This window comes from Cupressus sempervirens, chromosome 2 (assembly GCF_028749045.1).
Source record: "Cupressus sempervirens isolate cs-2001-9-10 chromosome 2, ASM2874904v1, whole genome shotgun sequence".
NCBI lineage: Eukaryota > Viridiplantae > Streptophyta > Pinopsida > Cupressales > Cupressaceae > Cupressus > Cupressus sempervirens.
Window position 1 is genome coordinate 73,070,412 of NC_143119.1, and position 21,877 is coordinate 73,092,288.

The 21,877-nt window shown below is 38.0% G+C and overlaps 1 protein-coding gene across 4 annotated transcripts in view; it reads right to left on the minus strand.

The window, feature by feature from the left end:
* Positions 1-15,487: 15,487 nt before the first annotated feature.
* Positions 15,488-21,877, minus strand: part of LOC149571099 (pumilio homolog 5-like) — an 88,575-nt gene continuing 82,185 nt past the window's right edge. For all 4 annotated transcript variants that reach the window (XM_089812657.1, XM_089812655.1, XM_089812656.1 and 1 more), the window contains one exon: positions 15,488-15,929. In XM_089812657.1, the coding sequence (XP_089668783.1) occupies positions 15,907-15,929 (23 nt within the window). In that variant the 3' untranslated portion in view covers positions 15,488-15,906. The remainder of the gene's footprint in view (positions 15,930-21,877) is intronic.

Genomic DNA, 21,877 nt, shown 5'->3' on the forward strand with positions numbered 1-21,877 from the left:
TGATATGACTCTTTCACATACATTAACATCATTATCAGTTGTGGCTAATAGTATCAACACCATGGGATGTATAAGTATAGGCCATGAAGTGTAACAATAAAATTGGGTAGAAAAAAGTACCATATGCCAGAACTACTTCATGCACACGTTGCATCTTTGATTAGTGCAAAATAATGCAAAATATTGGTAGCCCATACTAGTACATTATTTTTATTAATGATTCATCCCAAGGAACAAAAAAAAACTATGGGTAATTCTCATGCTATGGTGGCCATCACAACAAAACAATAAAATTCAATGGATCATATTCTAACAAAGTATTAGAAAGTGTTTGAGTTACCAGCAGGGGTCTCCTCACACTGGCAAGTTAGACTCTCTATTAATTTGATACCAAGAACTCCATTGTCTAATGAGCCAATATATAGGAGATAAGTATTAGAAACGGATGATATAAAGGAAGATACAAGAAATGATTTACAAAGGACATATCCTCCCAAGTGCATCCCCATGTGGTAGCCCAATTATTATTTCAAAGGAAAAGGATGGAACATGGAGGCTTTGTGTTGATTATAGATCACTGAATAAGATCACTATGAAAAATAGATATCTAATTCCTCAAATGGATGATCTCTTGGACTAGCTTAGAGGGGCAAAATTCTTCACTAAGATTGATTTGAAATCTAGGTACTTTCAAGTACAAAGTGATCCAATAGATGTATGGAAGATGACTTTCAAATCTAAGAAAAAAGAATTTGAACAGTTGGTCGTGTCTTTGGGAACACAAATGCTCTAGAAAATTTATGAGGATAATTAATGATGTAATAAGGCTATTTACTAATGCTTTTGTAGTTGTTTATTTAGATGACATCCTCATTTTTCAGCAAAACTTGGGAAGAACATTTGCAAAATGTGGAACAGGTATTTTTTGTCTTGCATGGCAATGGACACTATGCTAACAAGAAAAAATATTCTTTTTGCTATGCTAATTATTACATACTTGGGTTATGTTATTGATAGTGAGGGTGTTCATGTTGACCCTAAAAAGGTACAAGTAATCAAAGACTAGCTTACTTCAAGAAATCTCACAGTTTCCTAGCTTCTAGGGATTGGATAAGTTTTATTGCAAATTTGTGTTTGGGTTTTCACATTTTTCTTGGCCTTTAAACTAGTACTACAAAGAGGAGTGAAAGTAAAGTTCAAGTGGAAAAGTGCTCAACAACAAGTATTTGAAGCTAAAATAGAGGTTATGTTCTAGACTAGTTTTATCTCTTCTTGATTTACAATAGTCTTTTGAAATACAAAGCTAATGCATCAAAATATGACATAGGTGTAGTCCTCATGTAGCATGGACATCAAATTGCCTACCATAGTGATACATTTTCTGATATAGGGCATAGGTATCCCACCTATGATAAGGAATTATTTTCCATTGTTCAATCTTGCAAGTAATGGAAGCATTATATTTTAGGAAAAGAAACTATAATCTACACAAGTCACAAACCTCTTCAATTTTTGAAAACACAAGGTAAGTTGCAAAATGATAGGAACCAAAGGTGGTCAACTTATCTTCAACAATTTCATCTCAATAACTGCCATAAGAAAGGAAGCACCAATAAGGTATCAGATTGTTTGAGAAGGCCTCCAATAGTAGGAATAAACATGGCATTAGAAGCATGGTCACCAAGCATAAATATAAGCTCACTTATATGAACATGATGATGAATTTTCTGATGTATTTACTCAGCTTGTGGAAGATAAACATGTGATTGATTATTATTTGTGAGATGGAATGCTTTGTCACCTTGGCAAAATTTGTGTTCCTAAGGCAGAACGTAAGAAGTTGATATGGGAAGCTTAGTATAGTAAGGTTGTAGTTCATTTTGGAATAGTTGGGACTACTACTATACTTCAAAGCTATTTTTATTGGCCAAAAATGAAAAATGATGTGATAGCATACATTAAAGCTTGTACAACATGTGTCATTCCAAAACCTTCAAATTGTAAGCTTGTTTTATATTTACCCCTTCTTATTCTAAAAAAACCTTGGCCTTCAACTTCTATGGATTTTATATCTGGTCTTCCTACCACTAGAAAGGAGAATGATCGTGTATATGTTGTAGTCGATAGATTTTCAAAGATGGAAAGATTGGTGGCTTATAGAAAGGCAACGTCTACAGAAGAAACTTCAAAACTCTTCTTTGAGAATGTTCGGGTTCATTTTGGGTTACAAAAAAGTATTTACTTCAAACTAGAAAGTTTGTTTCTTAGTCAAATTTGGTCTTCATTATGAGCAATGATGGACACAAAACTAACAAAGTCCACTGCATTTTAACCTTGAATAGATAGTCAAACAGAGGTTGTAAATCAAATGATTATTCAAAATCTATGTATGTATCACTCCAAACATCCTTGTACATGGGATAAGATCCTTCCATATGTACAACTTAGCTATAGTAGGGAAATTCATACTTCAATTAGCCATAGCTCATTTGAAGTCTATCTTGGATATCGGCCTTTAACACCTATAAACATTTCTATACCAATTATGCAACCTGACTTGGTACCATGCTTGGATAAGGAGAAGGAAAAGGCAATGAAGTTCATTGATAAAATTCATCATCTATAGAAGTTCATAAAACTTTGGAGCCGATCGCTAAGAAGTATAAATAGAGGCATAATGAGGATCAAACTCCTCATAATTTTTAGGTTAGGGATAAGGTATGTTGCATTTTCAGAAGGAATGATTGCAAAGTCCTCATGGGAAGCTTCATCCTCTTCGTTATGGTCCATATAAGATCACCACGAAAGTTAGTGAAAATGCATTTGAACTCAACCTGCCTTCCTTATTGGGTATTCATCCAATCTTCAATGTAGAACTATTGAAGCCTTATTTTTCTCCTTTACTAGACATTGCAGAAATTATTGAGGAAATTAGTCATACAGAGTTGAATTCAAAAGTTGTTAATCCACTCCAAGTGATCGAATTGTGGAGGTTGTCATGAAGAATTTGAGGAACCAGACTATCTATTTGTATCGTGTGGTGAAAGTGGAACAATTTGTTCATCAGGGAAAGTGACTTACACATGAACAAATCTAGCTTCATTTTTCATATATGTTACAAAGTGTGGATGAAATGGGGCCCATTTCCTTTCAAGGGGGAAGGAATTATCAGAAAATAGTTCAAGAAGATGTAAAGGACATTGGCACGAGTAGAAATGGAAAAATATCAAAATTAATTTTTTTGTTATTTTCTATGTTTTAGTGTTTTTATTTTTTGGAGGTTTCTGAAGCGTTTCTAGGCTTTGTCACCTTGGTAAGGTGTACTGGTATGCTTAATCCTTCAAGATTTAAAAGTAGAACCCTTGGAGATCTTTTCAACAAAGTTAGCAGTTCATGATTTCAAGCTACGAGTAGAAGCGGAACTAGTGACAGGGTTTCTGACAGGAGGAGTTGAGCACTTCTTGCCGAGTATTGTCTTAAGCTGCAATTTCCTTGGCGTGAAGTATAATCTACCCGTCTGAGATGTGCAGTATTATCTCGTGACCCCATGCAGAGGTGACATCCTAACCTCGTGTAGAGGCGACATCTTGTGTCGTAACCAAACAGGTTCCATCCCGTTTGACTGTTGATGCCCTAACATTTGAGGCCCTTGACTGTAGATGCCCCGCCGTGAAGTTATCCGTGAAGAAATCATCCCCCTACAGTAAACGTGCAAGTAAAGTATGGAGAAGTCGTAATCAGTTTGTAGCTACACCACAAGACAGATTATGACCCACAAGACAGTCCATACATGATTTGTTTGACAAAATGTCCGGTGCTATTTTTGCTTTGTTTTATTCAAATACGACTTAGTATTGTTTATTCATATATTGTTTAGTATTGTTTTGAGTCATGGACCTCCCACCCAATCCAGCAACATTATAGCAGATAGTTGACCACTTGGCATTATTAAAGAAGGATAATACAGCTCTGAAAGTCACAACTCTTTCTCTCTCAACAGTTTCCCAAGGTCTCTTAGTGCAACTCCAGAAGTTCGAATCAATGAATCAAACTCTCCAGGATACTATTCACTCCCTATCTCAATCATTAAATGACTTGAACCAGCAGGTTGTAGCTAATTCGTCACGAATCCAGGACCTTTCTAAAACTTTTACCACACAAACGAAAGGCATTACAAAAGATATTAGCTCCATTATTGAAGACTTCGGAGACATTGGAAACCTCAAGGATAAGCAGACCAAGCTTGTTAAAAAACAATCATCTCTTTTGACTGAAATAGAGCAGCAAATTAAAACTTGGGCCTCTACTTGCAAAAACTCCAACACTAGGCCTCTGCCAATGGTTGAAAAAATTGTCCAAGAGAAGTTGGCAGAAGACTGAGTTAGGCACTTAAGGGAACTCAACCTTTGGGTTAGAGGTCTTCCTTTGTCCATCATTGATCCTCTCCCCACGGGCTACTCATTTCTCAACGAGCAATTCGGTATTTCAGATATTACATTAGACAGAGCATGGTTTGGACACGATGGCACCCTTTTTCTTAGGTTTCTCTCACTAGCTGATCGACTACAAGCTCTCAGGGAAAAGAAGAAGCTCTTCCTTCTTCTCACAAAGATATTTCTTGATAAGGACCTCACAAAATCATAGGTAGCTGAACTAAAGCACTCTAGTAGTCTTGTGGTAGAAGCAAGGAGTAACGGGAAATGGGTAGTAATAAGGAATCTAAAGGCAGTTATTCGTGACTCACCTCCCAAGGGTTGGGATGAGAGACATACCCAAGCCAAATGACACTCTGAGCACCAACAGTTTGGGAAGTCTAAGCCCTCCATTGGCTCTTTTCTTGTCAACTGTTGGAATGGCATTGGTTCCCTGTGGTCTTTGGTAGGCTTACTTCATGATGCAATTGAGGATGCTGATTTGTTAGCTGTTACCAAGACTCATGAGAGTCTTGCTCGGCCCCTTCCAGGTTACACAGGGTATCAGTGGCTTTCAGTTTGCAGAGAGGAGGCCTGAGCTTCGGGTGGTGTGCGTGGTTCTGGTGGAGTTTCTTTTTTGATTAGAGATGATCTGTTTAGTACTACCACATTGGTTCTTTCTGACACTTATGCCAGATTTATGTGGATCCGAGTTGGAGGTACCAATCATCGTCAGAAAGATATCTTCATTGTTGTTTGTTACTTCCCGCCAACTACCTCACCTTACGCCATTCATAGTGTTGAGGATGGGAACCCTTTTTCGAACCTATTTGAGAGCATCTCCAAGTTTGGGGCTATGGGCGACATCATCATCTTAGGAGATTATAATGCACGGACTAAAGATCTCCAGAACCCCCAATATGACCGTGAGTCTGATTTGATTTGTACTACTAAGAGGGATCTTACTAGTATGGGGCTTCAGCATTTATCCGAGGATCATAGTGGACCTCTAACTTGTTATGGTCACCACCTTCTCCAGCTCTGTGAGTCCTCCAACTTGGTGATTCTAAATGGCCTCTCTTGTTTCCCGGGTTCTGAGCTTTTTACGTGTTGGCCTCATAGTGGGGGTGCGAACGTGGTGGATTACATCCTCGTTGTTGCTTCCTTCCTCCCCTCCATCAAAAATTTTACTATCTCCCGTCTTCCCTTGGCTGATCATGCCCTTCTTAGCCTTTCGGTCTGTGTTTCTTCCCACCCTTTACCACCCATCTCTACTCACCCTGCCCGATTCTACCGCCACACTCGTTTCTATTTCGAGGATAATGATTAAGACCTATTCATTTTCCATCTGAGAAGATTCCTCTGCCCAACTAGCTTCACGGATCACAATCAGGTGTCCACCATGTTTCACTCACTAGCTACCACGATTTGGGAGTCAGCTCTCCTCTCTATCCCTCACCGCTCCATTTCTAGCACTCACAGATCGGCTTGACGAAATACTTGTCTCATGAATAAGTGGTTTGATGATGACTGTAAAACTTTCCACCGCTCCTTGCGCTTGGCTTTTGATACTCATTCCCTCACTTTCACCAATTTACGGCTCTCTTACAAACGCTTTCTTCGCCATAAGAAGTGATTATTTATTGCTTCACAGGGCAGATCCCTCTGAGACACGCTTATTCAGTATCCCAAGTTGTTTTGGCGCATCATGTTCCCCAGGCGTAGCCAACTCTAGTGTCCACCCCCGACCCTCATCTCCTTGCTTCCCATATCTCCACGTTGTATGACATCCCGGGTCAACTCACCCCCCTTCCCAACCCACTCCCCCATTGTCACTTATTCTCCACCTCCACCATTTACGAGGCCATTAGACTTATGAGATGCAACAAGGCAACTGATGAGGAAGGTTTTCAGGTGGAGCTCTTCAAACTCGGTACCACGATCTTGGGCCCTTATCTCTCTACGCTCTTTAATAAGGTGGTTTGTTTTGGTTTTTGGAACTCTTGGTCGAGACACATTATTCACCTAATCCATAAGTCTAGGCTAACCTCTGATCCCGAAAACTATAGGACCATCATGATTGGGCATACATTTGCCAAACTTTATGCTACAGCTTTGAATACTATTTTATCCAGTGAGCTTGATAGGAGGAATTGCAGGGCTAAGGGTCAAGCAGGATTCAGGATAGACTACTAGACCATAGATCATATCTTTACACTACGAGCTATTATCGAGGAGGCTCGACATCACTCGAAGAAAGTATACTGTTGTTTTGTGGATTTTCATAAGGCTTTTGATTCCATCCCCAGAGTAGCCCTTTTTCAAAGATTGAGAGATACTGGTATTTCTGAGATCTTATTGATGGCTATTATGAGGTTATATGAGACTGTGATTAGTAGACTCAAGACCACAGAGGGCCTCTCTAATCCTATCTAGAGCACCATTGGGGTGAAGCAGGGTTGCCGTCTCTTGCCTAGCTTGTTCAGGATCTACATTGATGATCTCGAGACTTTTCTTAGTGACTCCTCGCTTCCAGGCGATGGTTGTCATCTACACCAGGTATTGATCTCCATCCTTCTCTTTGCTGATGATGTGGTTCTTCTTGCTTCCTCTCCTGAGGGTCTTCAGAGGCTTTTAGATAGACTTTCATCTTTTTGTGATATGAGACAGCTGGTTGTGAACCTTGAGAAGACTCGGGTTATGCTCTTCAACAGTCTGAAGACTTCACATCTCCATTTTCACTTCTAGGGTCGGGAAGTTAAGATTACATCATCTTACACATACCTTGGGGTTAAGTTTTCTGGATCTCGTTTCAGCTTGAGATCAGCTATTCAGCCTCGGATCAGTAAAGGGTTGGGTTCCCTTGCCATGCTTGAGAGACAATGCTTCAAACACCACTTTTAGGATACATCGTCTAAGCTATCCCTCCTGGATTCCGTAGTAAGACCCACAGTGCTCTATGCTTCGGTGGTTTGGGTCCTCTTTTAGACTCAGATTGGCCCAAGATCGAGAGTACCCAAATTATGCTCCTCTGTCGGATTATCAGATGTCACAGTTCTACCCCCAACAATATTATTTTGGCCGAGTTCGGTGCTCACCCATTTAGACTTGTAGCCATTTTTGACTTGATCTGGTTTCTCCACCGTCTTCGTGGCTTTGCTGACTCAGAGGAAGGCCAACACAGATACCCTCATTTAGCCTACTGCTCTTCAATTGCTATTGTTGACTTTGATCCTGCCACTAGAGCTCGCGGTTGGTATGCTCAGGCTACTATCCTACTAAGTTCAGTGGAGATTGACATTGATCATCTTCCTCCCTACCAGTTCTCATTGGATGCCCCTGCTCATCTACTCCCTTCTCGGCAGGAGTTGAACGGGCATGTCAAACTTGACATTTACAGGAAGTTTATCACACGAACCTAGGTGGATCCTCTAGGGGGACTACATCCAAGGATGGCTTTCTACACTAAGCACTTCTTAGTTATCTGAGATGGGATTATTGTACACCTTGAGTACTTACATAGATACTGGACTCACGCCTTGCGTATCTCCCTTGGCTCCTTTAGGGTGGGCTCGCACAAACTCTGGATTCAAGTCGATCACCATATTGCTAGAGAGGATTAGGTGTGTACACTTTGTACCTTAGCAGAGGCAGAATCTGAGATTCATTTTCTTTTTAGATGCCCCATATACTACGAGATTAGAGGGAGATTTTACTATCTGTTTAGAGATTGCAGATCCCTCAGATTTTTTCAGGTACACCGATCAGCGTTGCATTGCACTCTATCTCCACGAGTCCTTATAGCTTCATGACCATACTTTACAGCTTTCATTTCCCAGGAGTTAGACCCAGGCACAGCTTATTACGACCTTCTTCTCGCCCTTAAATCTTGCTCGGGGTGTGAAGCAACCGTACAATTTCCCTAGCACAGGTTGTTCTAGATCGGTGAGACCCCGCAGGGGACCTTTTTGCCTACGACACTCCTCTCGTAGCACTCAGCTTCATCACAGGGCTTCTGGTAGCCGCATAGATCAGTCACTGTTGGACTTTTTCCCTGTGAAGATGGATACCTAATCTTTTTCGTGATGTTTCCTGCTTTCTTCTTCTTTTGTTGTGTTTGTCTTCTTTTTCCTTGTTGTAAGCTTCCAGTCCCATAGACCCACGTTGTGGCCTTTTGTTGGACATTAATAAATTTATCTTATCTATCTACAAGTAGACTTTAAAATTCTAAATACTTTTTCATAATTTCATATAGTTTAGAGTTTATTTTTTAATTAAGTAATAGATGGCTATTCATTTTCATTTTCAAGGGATATCGGTGACCCTTAGGATCCAAAAAACTTTGTATAAACTACATTTTTGAATAGAATGCATGAATTTTTGGCTTGCAAGAATCTGTTGTTGAATTTTTTATTATTTTCAAATAATCATAATACCATAAGTCTTACACTAGGTATTGTTGCTCATATTTTTAATTTGGATCAAAATATGTCTCAACTTTGCAAATATTCTCTAGATAGTTCTAAAAGTAGTTGGGAAGTTTTTCGCATATCGGTGCCTTTGAAAGGTAAAATGATTTGTCAAAAGATGCCATGTCCATAATACAATATTGGAGGGCCATTTTTAGATTTTTTTTAATTAGGAAAATAGGTTTTGAAGGGGCCCTGAAACCCTGTACATAAATATATTAAAGATTATTAAGCATTAAGTCCAAAGACAAAACAAAGCCAAAAAAGGACAAAGCCAACAATTGAACAAAGTCAGCTACAGAAGGACAACAAAATGATCAAAAGACAAAATAATTAAAACACTAAAAGAACTATAAGGACATCATATGGGACTTAACCCATTTTCTTTATCAGCTCAGCAACATGCTCCTCCACTAGTCCATCTTCTTAGTAGCTTCTTTGATTTGGCTAATATCTGAAGAGGGCCCTATAGTCATTTTCCTAGTGTTGGCCCTGGCCCTCCTCTCGATCCCTTCCTTGCTATCAGCAACAAGACCTTGATATTTAGCAACAGTGACAATGGCTTTCTCCCTCAAGCTACCTTCCAATTTACTAATGAGAATTCTAACATGCTCACTGGAGGCTTTAAGGATTGTATAGCTTTGATCCGCTATACTCCTGAGGGTGCTCTCAATGCTATTAAATAGTATTGTCCAACTCTAGCACCTAGGCCTCTAGTCTATAGAAAGTCGTCATGTCAATTAAAGAACCCATATAAGGTTTGTCCCACTCAGCAGCATCCTAAAATTTATCTCCATCAATTCTCCCTTCCATAGACTGCATCCTATCTTTTAAATCCATGACCTGATAAAACAACTACTTAATGGATCTAAAATTATCCAGAAGGTTATTCCTAGCATTGTTCAGTAAGTCCATGTTCTCCTCCTTGTTTTTGTCACTAAGAATGATCATAGAGGGATCAATGAGCTCTTGGAGATCCACTTTGCTTGGTTCCACCTCACCAATCTTTAGATCAATCTTCTCCCTCGCAATCCCCAGCCTCACCATATTCATGCTCATATTTTTCTACACCATTTTCTTATGTTTCAAAGGTGCAGGAGCTTAAGCAAATACCTTAGACTGGGCAGTCTAGGTGGGCACAGAATCCATGTTTTGTTCCTCCAAAGAGGAGGCATCCCCATACTGATCCTAGATAAAATTCAATGGGGAGTTTGAGCTCCAATTGCCTTTAAGATCACCTTTATCCACTTGTTGTTTCTTCTTGATCGGCTTGGAGAGCTTGCTAGTACCCTCTTCATCAATGTAAGTGTCTATTTCATCTCCATCATCCTCATACTCATCGGACAAGGTGACAATTTTGGCTTATTTTTTGGGCACAGGGGCCCTGCCATACTCGAGTTTTGCACTACCCTCTTCTTCTTATGCACCCCCTTCCCTTTCTTTTTCTTGTTGTAACCAACGTCCTTAGTATCGATTATCTAGAATCCTCTTCAAATAAATCCTCATTTGACTTCACCATTTTCTTTTTCTTTTTTTTCCTAGGAGAAATTTTTTTTGGTGCCTTGAAAGAAGCTTGCGCAGGGGTTATACGAGCAGAACCCTTACCCTTTCCCTTTCCTTTTGGCACCATCTCCTCATCCTCCGAAAGTAACCCTTCATTGTCTTTAGTGTTGGATAGACCCTGAGACTCCTTCAAATCATTCTCCTCAACATGCTTTGTATCTTTCACCTTAGGAAATTTGGCAACAAAATGGACTTTAATGTGCTCATAAATGAGTAGCATTAAGCCCTTATGGAGCGGAGGGTTAGACAGAATTTTCTCACTTACCCCATTAATGCCAGCATTCATAGAAGAGTAAAGATAAAACCGGATGGAGATCTTAATACCATGCCTAAAGTAATTTGATAAAACAAAATTGTGCAAACAAATCCTTGAAAGTCTACCATCAAGAGTAACATAGTAAATTATCACACATAGGACAATGCCATAACTTTTTGATGCAACCAAGCTAGAAGGAGGTGTTGCCTTCTTGCTTCACTAAAGCTTCACTCTCACCAAGCTCCTTAGGAAAGTCATCAATGGCCACATCCAAGAATTTTTAGTCTCTGTAAAAATTTATGCCAACTATCAGAATTCTTGTCACCCTAGCAATAAGCTCCTCGGTAATGGTAATTCTCTTGCCAACAAAATTCAGAGTACCCTCATTCCACTTGCACAAGAAGAGTTGGGTGACATCTGGATTGCCTCCATAGAGCCTTTCCATGAATGTGGTAAGGTTGCCTCTCTCCAAAATTTCCTAGACCTTTGTGCACCTTTTCCATTTGTCATAGTTTGAAGGTTCATGATGCCTACGCTAACCTCCATGGCCTTGTTGTGATTCTTGAAGAATATAGAGCTATTGCAGAGAAACCTAGCTAGGAAATGTAGAGAAAATTAAATGACAATGGCTCTCAAAATAACCCAAAAAGAATGTGAGTGTCATCCTTTCTCTCTTTCTTGTATCTCGAAATTAGAAAAACATCACTTCTAAATGTACCCATTCTTGTTAATAATTACTCCCTCTTTCCCATTAATGATATCGTAATCAATGCTAGATATGACAATCTTAGGCAAGCCATCATTACCTTGACATGTCATCCTCTCTTCACACCTCATCGCCACATTTTCTATAGTGTCAACCACTATGTTAAACTCTCAATATACATGGAATATATGATAGCTCTCCATAGAATTTAGAATATCAATAGTTTCCTTAGTGATATTTTCAATGTTCCAAGAGGGTTTAGAAACACCATTTAGACAATTGACAATATTCATTGAGTCTCCTTCCAGCGATAGCTTAGAGACCCCCCGATCCTTAACTAATTGGTAATCTAGAGGGTGGCCAATGCCTCAGCAAAATAGTTAGTTTGGATTCCCAAGGGGAGTGCCACTGCTGCAAGGGTCATTTTTAGATGTTATGACACTTGTCATGACATTTATGAGGTTAAAAAATTGGGGATAATGCATTGGACATGAGTCATTATTTTTAAAGACAGGTCATGCATGTGCAACACATGTCAAGGTGGTTTTGCACGTGGGATTATAGAACCACAAATGGTTTTGAGGTTGTGAAAAGCCTATAAAAAGAGGACTCAGGGAGGAGTTTGAGAATTGAATTGTGTTTGCAAGATTGTATGCTAAAAGAGCACTTGTAAAGATTCTTCCGAATTGAGCTAATATGATGCTATTGTAAAAACTTGCATTGCAAGTGTTATAGTTTCCATTGATTTAATAATACATTATCGAAGGCTTGCAATGTGAGGTTTTTCTCCCGTAAGGGTTTTCCCATGATAAATCATCGTGTTATGTGTTAATTGTAATTTCGTTCATGCTCTTATTTGTCTTTTGAAGTCCTTGTAATAGTTAAAATGTTATTTGAATAACCATCCTCTCAAGATTAGGGTAGGAAGTGATTCCACTCACCTTTGCTTTCTTACATGGGATGCCTTCCAAAACCTCTTTTTTCAGCTAGGATCACAATGATCAATCTTTCAAGTTGGTTTGTATTTTTGGTTATGAGAGACAACCCAAAAGACCCTCTTTGTTGCTAGACTAGAATGTTTTACCCTTTTCATCTACAATGTCCCTTCACTTCTTGTTTTTTCTTTGTCTATCTAGATACTAACAATTTGCAAGGGCCTAGCCTAGACTATTGTTGTTATTGGTTAAGGGTTGTGTTTGTTGTTGTGGAGGGCATGTTAAATCCCAATAGGAAAGTTGTTGGTTCTTTAAATCTTTTGTGGCACATGTTCAGGGATGGTTTTAGGAGCTATATAAAAACTCAATTATTGTGTGTTTTCTTGGGAGCCTTTCAATGCACAATAGTTTCAATTGGTTCTTTGATGTTCCTTTTTTTAAGGTCGATTATTACCATGATCATGAAAGCCAAGATAAAACCCAAAGATATGGTTTGGGGTGTCATACAACCCCAAGGATCTCCTTGATTGGGAAAGTTTTCATAGGTTTAAGGCATAGGCCTTGTGTTAAGTTGGGGAAACTTGATAGCAAAAAACCATAATTATTTTGTAATGTTGTTAGTTAACTAATTTTAGATTGCTTCTACTGATGTCTTATTTGTTGCAGCAATTCATCTTGGTGGAATTCCAAATCCCCTTCAAAATCTCATTGTACCATGTTTCAGAGCCCCATCAAAACCTCTTTTTTTCCTTGACCATAAATATTAAGAATATATCCCTAATAATTTTTGAATTCAACAAGGTAGCATGTAATTTACCTAAAGATGTGACCTTATAATAGATTGGTAGCAATAAATAAGGATCGAAATGCTTATGGTTAGTACATCATTTCACTAATTAATTTTTATTAAAATTAAAACATACATTAAAAATTTAATTATCTTTTATCATATTATAATATCCTGATTTTACTCTCAACTAATACCCTTAAATTATTTTGAATTCACTTGCCTTGATAATTCTTTCAAACATTTTAAGTTTTCGTCCATGGAATATTTGTTTGTGACCAATCTCTCAAAGTTCAAATATTTTACTTGGAAAGCTTGCATCGATAACATAATTCACATTTGGATTATATAATTTGGCAAGCCCTTTCGGACCAATAAAAAGAGATAAAAATGTGTTGGGCACCGGTAACATTACCATGTCTAAAACAAATTATTTTCTATTGATGTGCATTGTGAAATAAAGTAAAAAAACCAACACCGCCAGTTTAGAGGATTGACCGAATATCCTTGAGAAGCTATCATGGATCCTATTTTATGTTTGTTAATTATTAATTATAAAGAGATCATTTTCTTCAACTACAATTCGTCCTTGCACCATTAAATATGTACTAAAATTCACAAATTAATTAAAGATTAACTGGTATCTGTATGTAGGACTACGTTGTTTTCATGTGCGTTTATTGTTGTACTGATTGACTGCCAATCATTGAATGGATTCTCCGAAACTCACCTGACTATCTTATGCATATATTTTTCAGAACATATTCCCAATCTACATGAGATGACATCCAATGGCAATTTATCATCATGATGACGAGCTATTACACATTATCGTGGCTTATGATTATTTCTTACGACGTGACTACACACAATCTGTATAATTTCCAGTAGGTTTGGAAATGATTTACTACTAGGCAGACAAAACAAACCATTCAATAAATTTTAGGCATGAGGTGCCTAATCGAATTGCATTACTGCCGTTTGAGCCATCTTCCGAAGCATTCCATGTCGCTTTTACAAAGAAAAAGTGGGATCCTGCACTTGGGCTTTCACCACAAATTTCACCAAATTATAAATATGGACATTTATTTATTTTACACTACCATCGTATATTGTGAGAAACCCAATGGGTTGTGATTTAATGACAAATCCGGTGCATTTATATAGTCAGGAATCAAATGCCCACTGCGTATTACAATGGTCTACAATCTCAACAATGGCGAACATGCGTCCCACTGAGGTGATAAGGCTCAATTGTATCTCTTGATGTTCAAGGAGAACTCTTGCAAACAATGAAATAAAAAATTTCATCCTTAACACGTCAACTGACCTAGGAAGATGACATCCAACAATCTCCAACTGTCAAAGGTGGACTGGGATGGAACAAGATTGATAGTGTACCGGGGCGATCATAATTCTCGTTGAACTAGGGAACTGTCCATGGCTTCCTTGCTCTGGATAAATTGTGAACCATGAGGAAAAAATAGATGCGCCTTATTTATAATTAAGCACCATAACAAAAAGGGGTCAAACCATTCCAACACCCTGGGCAATGAATGCACAGCAGATTCATTTCAAATTTTGCGATCCACGGAACCAAAAAGGAGATTATCACTTTTATTTAGTGGGATAACAATGATGGGAAGTGAGGAGAAAAAAATGCATTCTCCTGGACTACAATAAACATATTTAAAAACTTATCATGATAAATTTAGTTGGTACTTCAGGCCACATAGAAAATCTCACAAACAAGAAAACGAATTTATTATGGGAAGACATAATGGCCAGCATGCTTTAATAAGTAAAGATTACCCAAAAGTGCTATATCACTGGCAACCTTATGCTGAATCTGTCTGCCATATGCCAAATTTCACTCTTGCAATGCATTAAAAGATTAAATGTATAAACAGTAATAAATTGATGTCATTTCTGCTTTCAAAAATATTAATAAGTACCAGTATGGGTAAATGCATGAATGAAGACCTTGTGAAACAAGCCTATCGAAACAACGAGTTAACCACCTCGAAGTATCCATGTACATATTCAGAACAACATTTCCCAACTACAATTGTTCTAATTAGCACCAAAGTTTCTGCATCACAGCACTTTTCTTGAGACAATATTTTCAAATCCATAGTGTCGTTCAATCCCATGTACAACACACAAAAAAATTACATATCCAACTATCTTAAACCCCTAATAAATCAAAAATGTATAGAAATTGGTTACAATGCACCTACTACCACCATGGCAGTATGAGCAATGTTCAGTGATCCGGGCATTGGATACAGACCCTAATTTAAGATTCAGTTAATGCAGGGGAATACCAAGATCTGAAAAACTGAAAGAGAGGCCACGGTGACATAATTAGAACGTCCTAAAACAATCTATATTTTTCCTTGATACTGTACAGTTGCAAACTATATTCATTATTTACAGAGAAATATGAAACTATCTTATCTTTGAAATTCCAGAGCTCTACTCCTTGGAACAAACTACTATTTGCTCCAAACCAAATGGAGTAAACTAAACTTTAAAGAATGCTAAAATCTTTTGATTACTTACTAACCAATAGTTATACATAGAACACCATCCACAAATGATACATATCTTGATACAAGCAAATATATATTTGCCAAAGACTCCCTGTGCTTTGTCACAATGCCCCCTTATTAGACAATTCAAATGCAAGATTTGTATAAATAACAAAGAAATATACATATTCTTGCAGCCAGCTTGAAAATATCTGTGGCTCCATAAACAACATCAAGTCGAAATTCATGTCTGAGAACTCCATTTTTCTGCAAAGTGACAAAGTGCCAAAGAGTTAAGCCAAGTACATGAAAAAGCACCCTAGTCAATATTTCCTATTATGGAAATTCATTAATTTTGGTCTCTGATTAACCTGTACTTATATTGGTAGACAAAAGTGACGAACAATAGGATAGGATGTAAGCTCCCAAGAAACATATTAAGAGAGCAAGTACAAGTTAGGCAAACTAACCAAGAATATTGAAGTACAATAGAACTCAGCTGAAAATATATGCAAAAGGCAGACCTACTTAACACAAAAAAGAAAATGAGGTCCTATCCTAAAGACAAGTTACCACTAAGCCCTTGTTTATTATGACGATCCTAATAGTAATATTGATTTGAAGCAAAATCCTCATTGTTGACCTGAAGCCATTCTGTACATAAGTAGGCCTCTTTACAGGCAAAAGAAAATTCACTACATCAAAGAGCAAAAAACAGTGGTGTGCTGTTGATGTGTAATATGCATTTCAATGGAATCTTTGTTTCTCAAAACTAAAGACTGCCATAAAGGAGCATGTAGAGATTGATATATAAAGGGATAGATTACATAGGAACCTAATTTTAAAAACAGCTCCTTGCTCAAACTGAGAAGCATCAATGCCATAGCTGTCCGGGTTCATTGTCAATAACTCTATAACTGATGGTTAAAGATAATTGTTGGCATCACTGGGATAAAGGCCATTTCTATCATGATTCCATAAATGTTGGATAAAGATGGTTCACAAGACTAGTTGAGAAAAGGTTCAAAGCAAGTTGAGTGATGAACTCAACAAGAAGATCGCATGTTGATGTTGACAATGTCAGAGAGCTATAGTGCCAAAACAAATCAATATGTCTTGAATAGCCAGAATCTCAACTTTTTGAGCCATAATTAACTGCTAACAACATATCCAGCAGTGTCATGAGATATGAAGATTTGGAATTGAATACAACAGTAATGAGAAATTTGAATTAAAGTCCCAACTTGATATCAATCATGACAACGATCAAGACCACTCATTTAGGAAGTAAGAGTTGCAGTTCACCTTGCCAATGGATACACAAATGATTATGTCAATCCATATAAATATATAAGAGAAAACCTAAAGAGTGTTTCTGTTTGGGCTCCATCTGTTTTTGTTTAGTACTTCTCCAAACATTTTGATTAGGCAAGGAAAATGAAGGTGGCCTATACTTTGCCTGATTGTATTTAAACATTTCACAGCTTAATCAACTGGATTTTTTTATCTATTATAATTTGGCTTATTATGTATGGGCATTTCACAGCTTAATGCAACTTAATTTTTATTCCATGAGGTGATTTTATCTGGTGAACTACTTTCTTGTCTGCAATATGTCTTCTTTGTCTTCATGTTTTTTTTTGTAGAAGATAATCCATATCTTTTGTGAGTTTCAAAATTAAACACAAAGTCATAGGCTGGCAACCTAATAATCCCTTCTCATGTGATAAAGTGGTGCTACCCAGTCATTAGAGGGATAATGGATAGATAGCAGTCAGTCTTTCCTGAGCGTTATTTTAGCAAGTCCCACTTACTTAGCTCTTCCTGGCTCAGTCTAGAGGTTGCTAGCAAATCGAGCTTTCTTCCTGCACACCTGTATCTGATATGATGTTCTACAGCAACAAGCCGGCCAGCCATTTCTTCAAGTTACGTTGCTAGCATTCCTCTTTGGGCTTGTAAGTAGTGAACTCTTGTCTCAGAGTATTAGGAAGCACCAAATGGATTTAGCATCAGATCTTATAGTGAAGTGGATAGGACCAAATTTATACAATTATGTAAAAATTCATCTGGTTGTTAAGCCATTTTTTAATAGCATTGAAGAAAATGAGATGGAAATCATTTTTCTAGAAACGGTTAGATAAATGGGTGTGATCATCATAAGATTCATTAGTATAAATATATCAAAGCACAGTTCAGGAAGGCTTCTCTTCATTGTCCTCCACCCCCACCTCTTGTACTTCCCAGGTTTCAACAACACGGATATCCACAAAAAGAGGAGAATTGGAGGGAACATCCTCCCACCATCCTACCATCACTGCTCAAGACCCCAGGATGTTACCAAGATATACTCCTGAAGGAGGGGACATTTTCGGGACAGCCTCTGGCTTGGGGACAGCTTGGGGACTCAAAGGAGTTTCAATTCCCCAAGGGCTTACAAGCATTCCCCAAATTGAAAATTGAAAATTTTTTAAAAGTCAAGAAGTATTCTCAGTTGGTAAGCCACAAAACCTTTGGAAATCAGAGATATTACACAAAATACTATGCTATATCTCCTCTCTTAAATAGACACTACATATTTATATTCAGTTGACATTACAAATTTATAGGATATGCATATCCTATATTATAAAAAAACTTCCTATAGGCTATAACAACTCCTGAAATATATGAGTTGTTTCAAAAACTGAAATCCCTACAAACGCTCTTAGATCTCTATGTGAGTTGTATTAACATCTCGCATTATTATTTTCTCAACATAACATGTCAACACTGATCTAACACCCCCCTTAGTGAGAACATGGGGTGAAAAAACATCACAATACTTGATGAACACACAGTAGCTTCCCAAACACTACAAGTGTAAAGACATATACATCTACTCATGGATCCAAGGATAGGGACTAACACATCTATCAAAGGTCCTATATCAGGTTTGGATAGGGACAAATTGGATAGGGACATATGCTCACAACAATTATGATAATGGACACACATCCAATCTTAATCAACAGCTCTTGTGCCTAGGGACAAACACTTCAGTCACTACACTACCTCATGAATGGGGATAAACATCCATTCACTAACCACCAAGAGATGTGATTGAGGACATACACATCCAACCACAATATATAAAATGTTCGAGAGCCAAGTTCTTGTTGCGTATGCTGCCACTATTGTAGATCAGTGCCACTCTAATCGCAAATGACATCATACAGTTGCCGCTGCCACCTGTAACCTGATCTTGACTTCAGTTCTTTTGGCACAAGTTAATTTGTCACTAAAATAATTTTGTAACCCTATCACTACTGAGTGACGAGAGATTGCTAAATTTCCTCCAGCCTCCATCCTCCAATTTGTTTGCTACTTAGAAAATATAAATTTGAAGCTCAATTTTTGAATGCCTCCAACCCTCCCCAATTGTAAACTTCTTTCAAAAAGCGTTGGGTACCACCGACCATGCATTCCAATTAAGATTGAAACAAAATTTCTTTCTTTTTCTTTACTTTTCAACACGTTGAGTTTGATTTATAATAAATGCATATATAGAAAAAGAAAAAAGCAAAAAATCCTATTCTAAAATGGTAACATTTTAGAAAAACAAAACAACCACATCTATAGGACTATTGCTAATGCTAATGCTAATGCTAATAAGGCTACACAATCTCAACTGAAGTATTAAGTAGAAGCCTCTAAAGTGGATGTTTTGTACAAAGAACCAATAACATATGGCAATACTAGCTTATGATGTTATGAATGCAAAAATATTGTTTTGATGCACCGATGACCAAAATACTGCCAATTGTCCACAAACTCCTCTCAACAATATGGCAAACCTCCTTTTACAAAAATGACTTAGTTTTCTCTCCAGATCTGTTCAATTTTTCCATGAACTCTTCTATTATACTCCCATATATTTTCACTAAACATGCAGGCAGCCTCTGAATTTTCTGGAGAGTTTAGATTTGGATCACAAAGTAAAGTCTGAATAGAAGGAAGGATGGCCGTAGCATTGTAGATAGGGCCCCACTGGTTTTTTAAAACATCCAAGCAAATGCTTCCATCAGCATAAATGTTAGGATGAAACAGCCTAGATACAAAATGGACTGCTAGTGGCTTATTCAGATAATCCTCTGTGAACTGAAGGGTCAACTTAAACATATCTCTGTCCCAAGGCATGTCATCAGGCCCAAAATAGCATTATTCAACCAACAAAGCACCTAATATAAGACAACTAACAAAATGCAATACAAAAAATGCCTCTCCAACCAATCATAGTGCCAGAAGCGAAGAAATCATGTCTCTAGTCAGTTGCCAACTATCACGACCTCCATAATGCAATATAGATGGGAAGCCAATGCCATTCTCCACCAATGATGGTGCGTATTTATCAATGCTACAACCAATAGAAAGAAGCACTGGTCCCTTCAACACACTGAACCCAGATCAGAGTTAATGCACTACTCCCAATAACCAACAAGGAAGTGCTCTGCCGCATCAAACACATTTAATATCATGTCACTGACTTGGGGCACAGGCTGCTAATGATGCTGATTAGGATATAGATAATCACACGTCATTCTTGTAAATAACCTTTCAAATCAGCATGGATGATCATGCTGCAGATTGACCATGGGAGAACACAGCATGTCAAAACAAGCACACATGACCTTCCACACTTCTGCTCAGAACAAAAGCTTACACAATAGTGTAAGGAACATCAATTCAGAAAACATGGAGTTCTTTTGTTTGCTTTCTCCCTTTCACTCTTTGGCATGTGAAGCACCCAAAGTCTGTGAGAAGAGCTAGCAATGAAGATAAACTTTTTCTCACTGTTGAATCGAAATGCAGACAACTGATGCATTGATCCTTCTCTTGACAAGCATCTCCGCCATTCTATTCACAGATCCTAAGGTGCAGTGATGGCACCATTCCTCAATACCCATCTCTTGCCAGCAGTCTTACCGAATCATGTTCTATTTGCTGACATCCATTTTTTAGGCAAGATCCCTCAGATTCTAGATGCAAGCCATTCCAATCTAGATTTCTGAAATCATCTAACAAAAGATAAAACACGTCTATGCTACTCTAGCCTAATTCTACAGAATAAGCATATGATCAAGCCCCTCTCCTAAGAGATTCAAAGCTGTCTTCACTCTGATAACATGTTGGAAATCAGATAAATTTACACACGAAATAATATTCTATATGGTATCAGAGCAAAGACAGCCTTGGTACTTATTTATTAGATCTTTACAAACACTCTTAGATCTCTACGTGAGTTGCATCAGCAACTCACATTGTTATTTTCCAACAACATAATATGTGAACACTAATCTCTAACAAAACCCTAATTTTGATGTTCTTGTGCTTTGTATTGCCACATTCACATTCACTAATCTCTAACAAAACCCTAATCTCTAATCTCTATCAGAGCATTCACATTCACGATTTTATGTTTTTCTGCTTTGTATTGCCACGGATTCATGCTGGATCCTCAGGATTCGTGCTTGGATCCTTGAGGATCCGGGCAGGATCCTTGATTCTGCCTGTGGATCCGTCAAGATCCTTCAGCCACGGATCCTGACAAATCCACAGGCAAGATCGCGGACCCTACCCAGATCCTCACGGATCCACATGCAGATCCGGACCCGAATCCGGATCCGGGGTCCAATACACGAATCCAGTAACTAAGTCTAAAACCCATAAGGGGTACTGCCCTTTGACCTCCCAGGTGATTTGCGTTCCCCAAACCTCCACCTGATATTAAAATGATCAATGAATTCATTGCCATATTATTACCGTTTAGTAATTTAATCTTTACTTAGTATGCCAAAGTTTGATTTGTAAATCCTATACTTATCCATTGCACTCTTTTTTATAACTAATTTTCAAGTACTATATGCATTGGCACCAGCCTGCCACCTGCACATTGCCATCCCCTCCCCACCACACCAAACTGAGGCCCTTGGTCCCCCCATCCCCTTTGTAAGGGAACTTCATTGAACATGGACTATTTTCTTTGTTTCCTCTTGTTTTTCTAACATTCTTTTGCAATCATGCTAAAAATCGGAAAAAAAAATTAAACTATGTACTTTCCCTGCTAATTCCTAAATATCTCTTTTGCTATAAACTATTAATTGTTTGCACTGTTTGCTCCTTGTCATGATCTGCAAAATACCTTCATATTCTTACTTCCATGACCAGGAAAGAGATAA